General features: G+C 42.1%; 1 protein-coding gene across 1 annotated transcript; it reads right to left on the reverse strand.

Moving 5' to 3' along the window:
• Positions 1-1,294: 1,294 nt before the first annotated feature.
• Positions 1,295-13,531, reverse strand: si:dkey-177p2.6 (uncharacterized protein LOC568712 homolog). Its single transcript, XM_055872419.1, has 2 exons — positions 12,760-13,531; positions 1,295-5,509 (listed from the first exon to the last, which is right to left on the reverse strand). The coding sequence occupies exons 1-2, from the start codon at positions 12,900-12,902 to the stop codon at positions 4,834-4,836; spliced, it is 819 nt and encodes a 272-aa protein (XP_055728394.1). The 5' UTR covers positions 12,903-13,531; the 3' UTR covers positions 1,295-4,833.
• Between the last annotated feature and the right edge of the window lie 2,879 nt (positions 13,532-16,410).

The raw sequence follows: 16,410 nt of genomic DNA on the forward strand, positions 1-16,410 counted from the left end.
AGCGAAATTGTGTTACGTTCATAAACGGTTTTAGGAAAAACCCTCCTCTGTAGAAGTTCTAGGTTCAACCATCTGCAAAGGGTTCTTCAGAGAACCTAAAATGGTTCCCTTATGGAGTCACTCAGAGGAACTTGATTCATGTTAACCTGTGGTAATTCCACATGGACAAACTTGTTTAGTGACTTACTGGGTCTTGATGAAAACAGAGGGCACAGGTATTATATTTTGTCTGTATTTTTGCAGTATGCCAAGTCCTTTGCCAAACTCACAATATGCAACTTCAAATTTTCACACCAAAATCTGGATTAGCCAGCAGGGGTTCATACCTATATCTCCCAATTTTTGGGAGAGTGCAATATGATGCACCAGAATTTGAAAGGAAATCTGAATCTGTAAGAAAATGCTGTATTTGCAAATGCTGACTACAAACAGGGAACTTCCTCAGTGGCACCCCAGGGTGTACACGGTCTGAGGGGAGTCTTAATCCAGATGCAGTTTTTCCCCTTAACCGTCAGCCATGGTTACTACCTCTGAGGGCTTCCTCTGCACAGGGTGAGAGCCACCATAGAAATGTGTTCAAGTCATTTTGATGCCTTTCCTGTCCATCAGCATATTCAACAGAATCTGCAATGTAGGATAGGCTTTCATACTTAATTTAGGGAAAACTGATTAAGGTTGTGTGGTGGGTCTTACATAAAGAGATAAGATGCATATTTTTAGGCAAGTCAATTAATAACAAATTCTTATTTACAAAGACTGCCAAACCCTAACGATGCTGAGCCAATTGTGCACAGCCCTATGGGACTCCCAATCACGGCCAGTTGCGATACAGCCTGGAATCGAACCAGGGTCTGTAGTGACACCTCTAGCACTGAGATGCAGTGTCTTAGCTGCGCCACTCTGGAGCCCCAGATGGATCAGCATCATGAAAAAGGAACTAGACCTTTGGCATCCTCGCAAATATTGGCTTTATATCTGCCAAGATGCTTTACAACCATTACAATACTCTCTCCCTATGATGAATTCCCTCCTTTTCTCAGTGCTTGTCGGATGAGGAAAACACTACTCCTGGTTTCATATTTGATTTAGATCTGACCACAAGGGGGCAGGCAGTCAGTCACTGACAAGTCTTGTTTTTCCCCTGCTGTTCTGGCTGGCCTAATGATGCCAGGAAACTCCTGTTCCATTATCTTTTGTATTTTTCCTGATAAAAAAAAAGCTGATCATAACACAAGTGATAAGAGCCAACTATTGCGCTGCACTGATATGGACAAAAATTAAGAAATCCAAGACATTCCTCTTTTGCATTTTATTCACTTACTGAATTGCTATAGTATTGCATAGAGTATAAAAACAAATGTTAGACATTTCTACTAAATATAGATCACCAACAAACACTCATATTGCACTTGGGACAAAAGTGATAATCCCGAAGCATTCTGGTTTTCAGTAGAATGTTTTTGAAAATAACTTTACTCCAGAAGGGTCACACACAGGTGGTAAAAACCCCAAAGATGGACTCCACCTCGTTCGTTCTGTAATGCTCCAACTCTAGTAAGACCATTCCAAGTGAAGTGTTTGTCGACCTCTCAGTATTAAAAAGTCCTTTAACAAATAGATCTGTGACATTGTTCTTTATCAAGAGAACTACATCAGTATTAGTTCACATTGGTTTGTCAACACCCTACAGAGTGCAACTCCTTGCAAACTGCAGAGAAGACATGAAAAAAGTAAATGGAACACTTAGGCTACTTAAAGATGTGCTATAACAGATCTTTATTTACTCCTTTCTACACTTAATTTTAAGCATTCAGACTGTTAGTTAAGGAGTCTGCCGAGTGAAAGTGGGATTTCAGTCCTTTCACGTTTGGTAAAAATCTCCAAAACATCTTCTAAGAACCAGAGGGCTAGTGAGTTACATAACTGGCCGGAATATTAGACAGGCCATCACGTTAGCCTATTCCATTGCTCAATCCAGGGATATTGATTGGTTATACAAACGTACATGTACCACTTGTACTGCCAATTTCATATTTTGGTTAAACTTCACTAAGTGTCTGCAGGCTGAAAAGTGTGAAAAGCTGCCAGTTTTACAACTGCCTGATCCATAGTAATCTTCATCTAGACTTTGTTAGAATCCCATCGTGAACACGAAAGGTAGGCCCAGTTACATCTAAAATATCAATCTCTTCATGATCTGCAACAAATATTTAGACATGTTTTCACAATATTACCTCTTCGATGAAAATAAAATGGGTCCTGAACTCTGCTACAAAACCCCCAGACCAGTTACTTAAATAAATGCAATATATTATGTCAATGCGGTCATCAAAATAAACAATCACACAGGAAAAAGTATAAATACAAATATGTACAAGAAAAAAAGCTTACAAAGCTTAGAAATTCTCAACATTTGATGCACAGCTCTCAGCAGTGAGGGCCCACTGAAGAATGCAGATGGTGTGATAAATAAGCCTCCTTGGTTTTATTGTACCATGTGTTATGATGTTCAGGGTAGGCCGAGTCCGTCCTTAGGGTGGGGTCTGTGTGCAGTCGTGCTGGGGTTTTGGAAGGACGGGAGGGGTCTGTGTGTCAACGGCAGAGCAGCAACACCAGGGACTTGTTTACTTTGAGAGCTTCACCACAGAGTCCGGGAGCCTGTGTCCCAATCTCTCATCTAAAAATCAGCCTATTTCAGAATATGTGGATCAATGCAGACACAAGATAATTCCGTTTTAGTCATATGATTCATGATAAATTGTGGATACACGGTGTTGAACTAACAGACAACAGAAGTTGTCAAATTGTGTAAACCCTTGGTTATAAACAGTGAAAAGAGCCAAGGAAGAGGACACATACCACAGTGAGAAAAGGAACTGCATCTAGCTGCTCACATTTGTTATTCACTTTCATACAGGCTGACAAAGCCCCTCCCTCAGCATTCTTATTGGCTGACAGAAAAAGAGGGCCCCTTTTGGGGGACAGAGCTTGGCATACAGACACACACATACCAGCTGTTGTGAAACTGTGTAGCCTTTTCCACAAGCAAGGGTCTCCACATGATGAGCTACTGCCCCTCCCCCTCCAGTCTCAGGGGGAAAACCGCCTGCAAACAATGCAGGACAGTCCCTCAGCACAGGTATGACCCTTAGACAGAAGGAGCTAAAAGATAGTGGGGATGTCCCATCAGCGCCTTAAGAGTTATGGCATCCTGTAACTTTTGGAATGGCTCTAGCTGGCATCCCTTTTGTTACGCAACTCCTTTCACTACCTACACATGTAGGATTGTAATTTACGACAGCAGCAAAATAATCCTGCGTCAACAAGAATTGTGAATTATAATTCATGGACATTTTTGTAGGGGTTGATACTTAAGGGAAAATCAAGTCTGAAATTCCAAAGTGGAAATTAAACTTCATAAGCCGTTTTAAGACCCAATTACAATTTGCAGAAAAGTTATCCTGAAACAGAGAGATCAAATTAAGATCCTACATCAGTATCCATGACTTGCATTTTCTTGGGAGTAGAGTCCAACCCTGTAGTCTGTTGTAAGAGAAAAGGCGATTCCAAGAGAACAAAATGTTGGATGAGGATTCTACCGGATGGCTGACGGTTTCACTCAACATTAGGACACCGTAGTCTTGACCATAGCACGAGGCACCGACATCCAAGGTCTTCTTTTTTGCAGTGTCAGTCTTTGGCGAGGGGAGTGTGAAGGGTTAAAAGCAGATGTGCCCACACCTGGCAGAATGGCTTCTTTTCAGGACTGAGTATCACATCAAAAATAAATTACTTAGAGAAATAACTCACAGGCTGTCACCTTCTCATAGGCTAGTGTCCATGTGCGGGTCCACAGTGGGCAGTTCCACCATCACCAGTCCTCATCCTCCGTTATAGGCACTATGTTCTTTAGAGGGATACGACGGCATCTGCATTTTTCTTTCTTACAACCGTTAGTGGAGAAAAAGAATACATAGCACTCAAATTGTACAGTTCTTCAATGAGACAAACCACTAAATGCTGAAATGCATGCATTTTCTATTCTAGAGTCTAACAAAAACACACAGATCATTCCAAGTAATCAATGCAATATCCTCAAGATTCTCAAAACAAATATTCATCAAAATCTAGTGCTGATTATTTTGTTGTCCGCTACCATCTGATTAAAATGACCAAAATGGATGGACAAGGCATCAGTGTAACATGGAATTATCGGCTATGTTTTGTGATTCATATCGGCAGGAAGGCATTCTTTCTGGTGTTAAAAATCTGCATTATTGACAATCACCAGTTTTCTATGTTAAAGGAACAAGACCAATCGAAATACAAAATTAGTGAAGCGGCGAGTTCATGAATCTCTTTGAATAGTGAGACAGAGCTCTTAGTTTTAGAGAGAGGTAGTGAGTATTGAATAATTCCTATCTCATATCAATTCTTGATAAATTATTGTAATGCTCCAGAAATACTTAATGGAATCCACCCCCAATGTTCTTTTCATCACCTTGTTCCACAGGTTGTCATTCCTCCCCCCGCGAAGAATGCACTGGTGAATAACAATCCAGTATAAATATGTCTCAATGGTAATACTTGTGTTTCTTGCTTTAAGTCCCTGCATATTAATTTCATCTTGCTATAGGAAAGATGGCCTCAGCGGGCCACCAAAAATGTGCATTATCATACAGTAGAAGTGTATCAGGCAGGTATCCAGTCTTTTTGTATAAATATAACAAGTTCTCTGTATGAAAATAGAGACAATAAAAAAATCAAGTCATTCTTCCCACCCCCAGCTCATAAAATGCTGGGCAGTTGTGACTACGACGTGGCGCCAATCAGTCAAGAGCGCACCAGGATCTCCATGATGTGGTCGAGGTCGTTGAGACACATCTGCAGAGTGCTGCTGGAGGTGGTGCAGGTGGAGAATGCCTTGAGGTTATAGTCATTCCCCAAGGAGGCTCCGCTGCTCCCTCTGGGAGGCGGGCAGGCCAGAACAGAGAAGTCTGACGGGTCGTACATAGATGTATCAATGTCCTCAAAAATGTCATCCAGCTGCAGGTCCGTCAAGTAGCTGGTGGAGTTGGTTATTTCAAAGGATCCAAACATCAGATCCGGCGACTTGCCGCCGTCCTCCGACCCCGGTCCCTTGGGGAGCTCTGTGCAGGTTGACTGTGCGTCGTCACACAGCAGTGAGGATGAGAGCGCGGCCACTGGGGTGGAGGGACGGTCCGAGGGCACGGGCGGCAGATCCGGGGAGTGGCGCGGTGTGGCGGGGGATGGAGGGGAGGACTCAGGATGCGGGCCTCCCTCCTGCCTCATCTCCCGTTGAATCTGGCGCAGAGTGTTAGCCAGCAACACCGAGCGGTGCAGGCTGGGTTCAGCTCGGCGCTGGCAACTCTGGAGTTTATCCAGGCACAGGTCCAGCACCAACTGCCTCTGCTGGGGGTAGGGCAGGTCCAGCATCTGATCCTCACAGTCACTAAGCTTACGTTTCACCCCACGGCCCACCATGTACCTGTAGAGGGAAAAGGAATAAAGGATGTTAGACCAGAGGTGAGGAAGCGCTCCCCTTTTCCTGCTTCAGGAACAATTAAACTAAGCAGAACAGACCCAGCTGATAATGCAATGATGCCTACGGGAGAGCCACCTCTTAAGCAGACTGGAATTGTGACAAATTTTTTCCCAATGGTCTTTGGCTTGAGTGGGACATCTTTATTTATCCACCATCTTTGGTTACAGTCTAGTCCACTGAGGTAAAACAATAACTAACGAAATTACAGTTAATGAAAATGTACACTTAATCCAGTATGAACTAAAATTTAAAAAGAAATCAAATTCTACAGTACAACAGCATGTCAAATGTAAAACTAACAATGACTCAATAATCCATGCCGCCTGGGAATGCTATAAAGTCCAAAAGTTAAGGGCGGAGTTATAAAGTTGTCTGTCAGAACTATTACAATGTCAAAGAACTTTTAATCCGTCTGTCTGCATATTTCAAGAAATAGCATGAGGGTCCAGTGAGATACCCGATGGGTTTGACAATACTTCTCTTAAATCAAATTTGGAAAAAACATACTTAAAACTGGAAAATCAAACCAATCCTGAACTTTTGATAACGGAAAGGTCAAATGCTTTATCTAAAATGTTCAAAGTGTGCGGGTGATGGCCTCAAATTGCACCATTTTGTTTCCATGTGGCAGAGAGTGATGCAGACGCTAGAGATGGGATTGCGCGCATGTGGGTCTGAACAGATGTGATGTCGTTGATGTTTGAGTGTGTTTTGTAGTGTTTGAATATATTATTTTTCATACAACAAAAAGAACTGGAGACTGCGACCATTGTTTTCAATTTGATCTACTCACGTTAGCATATGCCGATTCTATATCTGAAAGTAATCAGACCCCTTGACATCCCCTTTGTTACGTACTGCCTTATTCTAAAATTGATTAAATAGTGCTTCCCCCCCTCAAGCTACACACAATACCCCATATTGACAAAGTAAAAACAGGTTTTTAGAAATGTTTACAAATGTATAAAAATAAAATATCACATTTACATAAGTATTCAGACCCTTTACTCAGTACTTTGTTGAACCTTTGGCAGCGATTACAGCCTCGATTCTTCTTGGGTATAATGCTACAAGCTTGGCACACATGTATTATTCTCCATGGACTTGTGTCCCAGAACTTTTTTTAAATTTGTGCTACAGGATGCAAATTTCTGCTTGAAAAAGCTAGCCTTAGCTTTCCTAACTGTCATCATTGTGTGTAGATAATTTAATATATTTTAGAATAAGGCTGTAACAGAACCAAATGTGGAAAAGGGGGTCTGAATACTTTACGAATGCACTGTATATTTGCTAAAACCCTGTCCATCCCACAGGGGAAAACCCTGTTGGCTGTCAGTGGTTGCTGCAGCATGAACGGGAGAGCTGTGGCGCTACTTAGCGCTGCACGTAGGTCACATGGCCCGCTCGTCTCAGGGGGAATGAGGCAGTGTTTGGAGTACGGTACTAGACTTGCTAGTCACCATGGCGATCCATATCCATCTATCCTGCCTGAGTGTCAGCCCAAGAACATGTCTGAGGACAGAGCACTGGCTGACTGAACGGTCCAGATCACATCTCCTTTCACGCTATATTTGCACAATGAGCAGAATCACCACACACATTCATAGGTTGGGTAAGTGGCAGAAGTAAAACATTGGATCAACCTTTTGATTTGCTGTATCTCCTACTGTCTGTGTATACTGTATAATAATTACATGAGCTAATACAGGAGCTACCTCTGCAGTGATTCCTTGATCACAGCATGCAGCCAATATGATGAGCTCGCCCTGTTCCTGGAGCACCGCCTCTCTTCCAATCAGTGTGTGGTGTTTGCGCTGAGGGGGCGTCGACAGGAAGCCGGGCTGTAGCAGCCTACTCCGTGCTGTAGGCGGTTCTGCATTCACAACTGATCCATCACTTGGATGTCTGGTTGCATGCAGCCTCCGCAGGTCCCAGTGCACACTGGTCTCCTCTACAGCAGAGGCAGCAGCAATGGGAATGAATGACTGAGGATAGTGTGGCAAGGAATGCCATTGCACAACATAAGTATGCTCTTTTTAATAAAGTAAAGTTATAGTGAACATAAAAGATGAGTAACAAATGAATAGCTGGTATTCAAATACATTTTATGTACTGCCGTCTTCTAATCTAAACGTATAATTTTCCACCTTCAGGGTGCTGTACTGTGCAGTGTTGCTTCAACGTTTGTGTGTGGAGGCAGTGGTCCAATTACGTCTGAGGCCAGTGGTTACATAACTGCATACGCCACCACAAAGAGCAGTGCTCCTTACAAACCTGCCCTATATGCTAGGTGTTCACAAAACAGTCATAGGCTGAAGAATGGATTATAGCTCTGTGCTTTCGAGGTATCTGAAAAACAGGCTACACTGTAAACATTGGCTGGTGAAACTGAAGTCTGCAGCCTGTGTCTGGCAGCAAAAAAAGTATATAAATGGAATGAGTCCATCAAATCCTATCAATGATTTCTCTGCAAAAATCACAGGATTTAATTAATTGGGCAGTGAAAACCAGAGTGAGAAAGGCAGCATCCCAGTATGGATTACACCCAAGCTCCTGGGTGATAAATGCAATGTTAACTGGATCGCTAACTTGTTCCAACACATGAAATCAAATTTGAAAAGCAAACTTATTCCATTAAAATTCCCTAGCACAACATGTTTGTAATGTAGATTTTCATTTGCAGATTAAAAACTGTAGCTTAGACTATGAGCAGAGCAATAGCTAGCTGTGCCTCTCATATGTAAGCAGTTGAGGCAGTGAGCTATTCTTTATATAGGGCCTCTGTATAAAGCCAGTTTCACCACAGCCTACTTACCATGGCAACAGTACCGGATGAGAGGCCAGAGCTAGAGACCGAGACTAGACCGGATTGTGCACAAATGATGCATAGGCCTAGATTCAGAGAGGACTGTTGAAGCAGAGATATTGGCAGTGCAGCATCAGGGAATTTCAAGTAAACCCTTCACAGTTCAGCGTTGTGAAAATATAACGGGACAAAGGATATCCTCTAAACCATGCGTACACTCATTGCACGGAGGGACGACTGTCTGCAGGTTTACGCCTCCCTTGTACTTTATTGATGAATCAGTAAGGAACTCCCCTCACCTGGTTGTCTAAGTCCTAATTGAAAGGAAAAACTAAAAACCATGGAATGAGTTTGACACCCCTACTCTGAGTCCTTCATTTTATTCCATTGCAGACTTTGGCCAAATGCTTCTTTCAGATTATTATTTTTTGCTCCTGTGCTGACTGTTCTGGACATTGTTAAACTAACGTAGCAGGCATGAAAACCTGAAACTACACTGGAAAAAAATAACAGAACATGGAACAATTTCAATGATTTTACAGTTCATACAAGGAAATTGGTTAATTGAAATAAATTCATTAGGTCCTAATCTATGGATTTCACATGACTGGGAATACAGATCTGTTGGTCACAGATACAGTACCTTAAAGGGGCATGGATCAGAAAACTAGTCAGTATCTGACGTGACCGTTTGCCTCATGCAGCACAACATTTCCTTCGCATAGAGTTGATCAGGCAGTTAGTTGATTGTGGCCTGTAGAATGTTGTTCCACTCCTCTTCAATGGCTGTAAGAAGTTGCTGGATATTGGCGGGAACTGGAACACGTCGATCCAGAGCACCCCAAACATGCTCAATGGGTGACATGTCTGTAAGTATGCAAGTCATGGAAGAACTGACATTTTCAGCTTCCAGGAATTGTGTACAAATCCTTGCGACGGGCCCGTGCATTATCACACTGAAATATGAGGGGATAGCGGCGGATTAATGGCACGACAATGGGCCTCAAGGTCTTGTCACGGTATCTGTGCACTCAAATTGACATTGATAAAACACAAATTGTTAATCATCCGTAGCTTATGCATGCCCATACCATAACCCCACCACGGGGCACTCTTCACAATGTTGATATCAGCAAACCGCTCGACCACACGTTGTCTGTGGTTGTGAAACCGGTTGGACATACTGCCAAATTATCTAAAACATTGGAGGTGGCTTATGATAGAGAAATTTATTTGATTCTCTGGCAACAATTCCGATAGACATTCCTGCAGTCAGCCTGTCAATTGCACGCTTGGCAAAGCAGAAATGCTCACTAACAGAGAAGAAAACAAATTTGTGCACAATTTTAGAGAAATAAGCTTTTTGTACACATGAAAAACTTCAGGGATATTTTATTTCAGCTCATGAAACATAGGACCAACACTTTACATGTTGCGTTTATACTTTTGTTCAGTGTAGATCCCCTACATACTGGTATTGACAAGAAAATAAAAACGTCTGGGGAGGTTCTCTTCTGCACGGTTCAACCAATCCAGTAAATGTGGAGGAGGAGTTAAGATGGGAGTTTCGCCATGTTTAACATCCGAAAGAGGAAGTCGCATCACAGGCTCTTTCCATTTCCCCTGAAAACCGGATGTTCCGGTTGTTGGGGACTCGGCAGAAACTAGGACATTGTAGACCAGCGTTTCCCCCAAACTCTGTCCTGGGGATCCCAAGGGGTGCATGTTTTGGTTGTTGCCCTAGCAGCACACAGCTGATTCAAGTTTTCAAAGCTTGATGATTAGTTAGTTGAGTCAGCTGTGAAGTACCAGTGCAAAAACCAAAACAAGCACCCCCTGGGGTCCCCAGGATGAGAATTGGAAACCCTGTTGTAGACCCTGGCTGTTGAAGAAAAGATTCAAAAGATTCAGTGTGGACATGTAAACTATCGACTAAATCAAATCCAATTTTATTGGTCTCGTAGACTGTATTTTTTAGTTATCGCGGGTAAAGAGAAACGCTTAAGTTCCTAGCTCCAGTAATACCTAACACGTAAATTCCAAAAAGAAACAAATTAACAGAAATATTAGAACAAGCAATGTCAGAGTCCAGAATATAAATGTATATAAATGGTGTGTATAGACATTATGGACAGTATATGAATAGAAAAAGTGTGTATAGCAGTAGTTAGATGAGCCATGACTACAATACAGTATATACATATATGAAGTGAGTAAAACACAGTATGTAAACATTATAAAAAAGTGACCAGTGTTCAATGACTATGTACATAGATAGGGAAGCAGTCTAAGGTTGAGTAACGGGTGGTAGTCGGCTAGTAACAGTGACTAAAGATTTGATACGTTTTTGCCAGGGAGTTGATACACTACTGACAGTTCAACTCTCCTTAAATACTTTGTTTTTCATTTAGGTAAATTTGTGAAATGCGGGGTAGACGAGTAGGGGCTGTAGAGGCCGGTATGCTACCCAGGCATGGGAATCATGTGCCATGGGCACGACTGTCCCAAGCTTTATGGTACTTTCACACAATAAAAAAATGTGGAGTAGGAAAACCCAGCCATGTGAGCCAACTCAAGTTTTCAATAAGATAATAAATTGGAGGACATAAGATTGAGTTAAAATATGGAATGTACGTCAGAAAATGTGGAATGGTTGTAACTTGACGCAACAACGGACCAGTCAGTCAATTGTAAACGGAGAACAGCGTCTCTTGCCTCTTTTCTGCCCACTCTATGGACTTCCCTGCGTCGGTGGCACATGAGTGAAGTCACGATTCTACACACTCACTCCCCCTCTCTCTCAGCCCTGGAGGCAACAGATATATGGCCAGGAGAGAGCGAGGAGGGGTAGGCTGTGGGCAAAAGTGGGAGGAGAAAGAATATAAACGAGGAAGTGCAGTGGGGATAATGGCCTGGGAGTGGAAGGGAAGAGGAGGCGGAGACAATCATTGATAAGCAGAGTAGGATCAGAGTAATGAAGAGTTAAGCGGACAGACCGCTCCGGCGGAAGTCTTTATATGGACAGATTTGTCACTGGGTGGCGGAACCACCCTGACAAAATGAGTCACGTTCATTAGGTAACAGATTAGTCACTCTACAAGGCACGGAGAAGTCCTCACCTACTGATTTCATTGGGGTTGAGCATGTAGATCCAGTCGAGGGGGAACTAACACTGCAACATCCTACCTACATTCTGAAGTGTCGAGGAAATCACACACATTTGAGGCATTACTCTCCTCCTAGTAATTAACCTGGAGAAGATGTAACAAATAGTATTGTCAAAAGTCGTTGATAATTGCTTGGTTTTACACATCATTAAGGACACTCATGGCACATGAAGATGCTCACAGATTCTGAGTGTCGAAATAGAGCAAAAACAAAATCCATTAATTGTATAGCCTCATTTCAGAAAGGCCACTTCATTAGTACAGCATGAGACCTCATATTACTGACATACATGCGTGCACAAGTCATGTGTGAACAACTGTAGAGGCTTTTCTGCATAATGCTGCATCTTCGCTAAATAAGATCTATTCTGTCCGGCTACTGTCACACCTCTTGCTTCAAGTCAGACACAACATAGTGTAGGGCAGAAACCTAAATAACATTCCGCCAAATCAAACTGGATGGTTAATAAAACATATTGGCTACGATTATCTGCAAGTGTCAGACATAACTACATGATGCACCAGCAGGCAGAAGTGCAAAACCATTATGTTGAAGTGGCTCGTGCTAGCTAGATAACTCCACATCTCAGATGTGTCGGCCAACGTTGATTGCGGGCGCTACCCCAGTTAACTAGCCAGCCAAGTTGATCCCACATTACACAGCAGCGCACACGAACTCCGTGAACTAACGTTAGTTGTGAAAACGAAACAATCGCCTTGTCCCCGTTACATAAAGGCAAATACATTAAGAACCGATTAACATAACTAGGAAGTCGCTGAACTTATAGTAACAGGGGCTAGCAATTCTGCTGCCAGTTATCGATTCAAACAATAATGTTCGCTTTGGTTACTGATACAGCTCGCGCTAACGTCAGTTACCTATGGTCGACAAAAATGTGGTTAGTTAGCTAGCTACTGTTAGTGAATTTAGGTAGTTTAGTTATTCGACAAATGTTTCAGGTATATATACGATATTTACTTGGCATTGGCATGTCGAAATCATATATTTAAAGTTGTGTCTTATTGTGGAGGAAAATGAGAGGAAGTACACAGTAGCAGGATAACTTGGCTAAAGACAAGTGGCTAGCTAGCAATGCTAACGTTAGCTAGGTTAGTAATGAAGTTTGTGGCAGAGTTAAACTGAGTTTATTTTTATTACGAACATCAACAAACGGTGTACTAAACCAAGTCAATTATATTGATTGGATAAAGTATATTACCTTGACGAAGGGATGGCATTTCCATGTTGTTCAGGTCCTTTCACGGCACACTCCACATCCAAACGACACATTGTTGAGGCAGTTCGAATTCTGCTTTTTCTTCTCACCGACGTCTCGTAGGATACAATATCACGTTGGCCCATATCATGTTGTGTTGTACTAACTATCTAGTTCAATTTCTCGCCACAGCAAAGTAGGAAAACTGAGACAGGCTGCTAAGATCTAAAATACATCTAGCTAGCAATAAATATACTGTTAGCTATGCTAACAGGCCGTATTATAAAATCCTCTGACTTTGAAAGTCGAAATATGCTTGCCAAAAGTATAGCCATTCCTGGACAAACTCCTCTATTGCAGGCATCGAACTAGCTGTTAGCTAACTGAAGAACTACCGTTCAAAACTTTGGCTACAACATTGTAGAACCTACCCGAAAGAGGCTCAGCTGATTGACGGTCGTCAGGTGGGAGAACCTTGATTGGTCGAATGAAATTTCAGGCCCGCCTAGTAACTACGTCTGATTGGCAGAGTACACTTCCCCCCACCCCTGCCTTCTCGTTCTAATTAGCCGCCTTGCGCTCGCATACTGGAAACGTGACCGAACGAAAGTACTGTACTAGCTAAAGACGATTCAAATGGCATTTATGTTTTTGGCACAAAATAGAACGATGAGCAAGATTGAGGAAAAATGTGTAATATATTTGCCAAGCTAAGGTTGAATCATTTTCACTTTTCCAGAATACAGTATCCTGCAGCCTAGCCAGGTGCAATCCACACGAAATAAATGCTCACATAACCAGTAGTGGCCAGGGAAAAGGTGCGGGGATGGGTGATGGGTAATGGAGTACATCGTGTAAAGCGTGTTCAGCATCAAACCAGACCTACGGTGTCCTCCAATAATATTGTCACCCTTGGTAAATATGAGCAAAACGGGCTGTGTAAAACATTTGTTGTTTATCCTCTTGGTCTTTCATTCAAAATATTCACAAAAATCTAATCTTTAATTTAAGTAAAATGATTGGAAAAATACATGTGAAATAAATATTTCTCCGAAACGTGTGCCACAATTATTGGCACCCCATAAATTATTATGAGTAAAATCTAACTGAAGTATATTCCCATTCACATTTTGTGTTTTTAGTGATGAGCTGTAACCAATGATTTCCTGTTTCACTGGGGTATAAATATGAGGTGACGCACAGGCCAAGTTCCCAAAGTAATCCATCACCGTGAATACAGAAATTATGTTTGACAAAAGGTTGCTGATCTGCGCAAATCAGGAAATATCTATAAGAAAATAGCTCAATGGTTGAAAATGCACATTTCCACTATCAGGACAATAATTAAGAAGTTAAAAGCAACTGGAGATGTTAACAACTGTCCTGGAAGAGGGTGTGTCTATATTGACCCCACGCACAGTGAGGAGGATGGTTCGAGTGGCCAAAACATCTCCAAGGATCACAACTGGAGAATTGCAGATGTTAGTTGGGTCTTGGGGTCAGAAAGTCTCCAAAACTACGATCAGATGCCACCTAAATAACCACAAGTTGTTTGGAAGGGTTGCCATAAAAAACCTTTGCTGTCATCAAACTCAAGCTCCTACAGTTTGCCAAACGTTACTGGAATTTAATGGGACCGGGTTCTATGGTCAGATTAGACCAAAATAGAGCTTTTTGGAAACAAACATCAGAGGTGGGTTTGACGTAGACAGAAAGATAGCCATGCAGAAAAGTCCCTCAACCCAACTGTGAAATATGGTGGTGGATATTTGAAGTTGTGGCTGTGTTTTTCTTCCAAAGGCCCTGGACAACTTTTTAGGATAAATGGTATCATGGACTCCATCAAGTACCAGCAGATATTAAATCAAAACCTGACTCCCTCAGCTAGGAAGCTTAAACTGGGCCGTGGTAGGATCTTCCAACAGGACAATGATCCAAACACACTCCAAAATCAACACAAAAATGGTTCCCTGACCACAATATCAAGGTTTTGCCATTACCATCCCAGTCCCCTGACCTAAACCCCATAGAAAATCTGTGGGATGAACTGAAGAGGAGAGTCCACAAGTGTGGAATTCAGAATCTGAAGGATCTGTAGAGATTCTGTATGAATGAATGGTCTCAGATCCCTTGCCATGTGTACATACATTTTTTCCTTTCAATTATTTTACTTTAATTGAAGGTTAGATTTTTGTGAATATTTTATATTTTCAACCACCTCATATGGCAAAGTCACAATAATCACAAGATCCTTTGATTTGAAGCCATTCTTGTGATTATTGTGACTTTGGCATTGTAATTGTTTGTAAGCTTGTGTAGTCTAAAATGAATCTATGATCGTATGCTATCCAGTTGTTTTTTTGTATGCTGTTCTTTGTATGCCATTTTAATATTTGATAATTAACCAATGATATTAGGCCACACTTAGCCATGATTACAGACACCTGTGTCTTTTGACACTATATAAACGAGTCATCCTGCAGTGTTTGTGATTATACCCTGATGACGACAGCTTGGCTGTCAAAACGTTGGACATTACATTTTAGCATCTGAGCTCCAAGAGTGTGCGGCTCTCCTTTATTTTCAAGTTTTCCACTCCGCTAGCCAGCCCCTCGCCTAATAGGTGTTCGTTTCTTTTTCTTCTAGGACACCAAATACTGACTAGTTTTCTGAAAAATGCCCCTACCTTTTCTTTAAGGTACTGTATCTGTGACCAACAGATGCATATCTGTATTCCCAGTCATGTGAAATCCATAGATAAGGTTGGAGGAAGAGATAGGTGAAGTCAAACTAGCCCGGTTCATTGGAAAAGGTAAATACTTTGTGGTAGCCAGGCTCAGCAAGGGAAGGTTCTTCAAATGGAAAAGCTTCATGGGAAGAAGATTAAAAGCCATGTCCCTGGTGCTTTAGCTAGGTTGAGGGGAGTCATCACCGGGGTCCCAATATCTATGTCCATAGATGATATTAAAGAAAATGTGAAGGGAGGCAGAGGGATTGAGGCCAAAAGGATGATCAGTAGGAAAGAGGGTCAAAAAAGTGAAAGCTTATCAGTGCTGCTGAGGTTTGAGAAGGTTTGCCTGGAAAAGTACAGATAGGATTCCTTAGTTTCAATGTCATATCATTTGTCCCTTCCCCATTACAGTGTTTTAAATGCCAAAGAATGGGACATGTAGCTGTTCAGTGTAAAGGAAAGAAAAGATGTGCCAAGTGTGAAGGGGAACATGATTATGGTGAATGTGGGAGCAATGTGAAGGTTAAGTGTTGTAATTGTGGGGTGGGGGGGAACACAGTGCAGCATTTGGTGCATGCTAGGTGCAAAGAGAGGCTAGAGAGGCTCAGAGTTATAGAATCAGTCATGATGTATCATATGCAGAGGCTGTAAGACAGATTGGTGGAACTACAGTGCGGACTAATGGAGCTTCCATGGCTGCTCCTGTACTAAGTGGACCTACTGCCGGGGCTGGTGCTTCTGCTGCTCCTGGCATGGTTTTGAGACATGTTCAGAAATCTTGTGATCATGAATGTGCTGTGTCAAAGGACACTGATAGTGAATAAAGTTAACTTCATAGCTTTCATTGGTAAGATTATCACGACTCAGGTTGTGGAACAAAGAAATGCCAGGTTAAAGGTTGGAGTGGATACAGCAAAATAGTT

This window comes from Salvelinus fontinalis, chromosome 20 (genome assembly GCF_029448725.1).
Source record: "Salvelinus fontinalis isolate EN_2023a chromosome 20, ASM2944872v1, whole genome shotgun sequence".
NCBI lineage: Eukaryota > Metazoa > Chordata > Actinopteri > Salmoniformes > Salmonidae > Salvelinus > Salvelinus fontinalis.

Bases quoted from the DNA above. Each gene is read 5' to 3' on its own strand.
- si:dkey-177p2.6 (XM_055872419.1), bottom strand. From the start codon at position 12,902: ATGGGCCAACGTGATATTGTATCCTACGAGACGTCGGTGAGAAGAAAA. The intron at 5,510-12,759 runs GTAATATACTTT...TTCCCTCTACAG, and splicing joins AATGCCATCCCTTCGTCAAG to GTACATGGTGGGCCGTGGGG.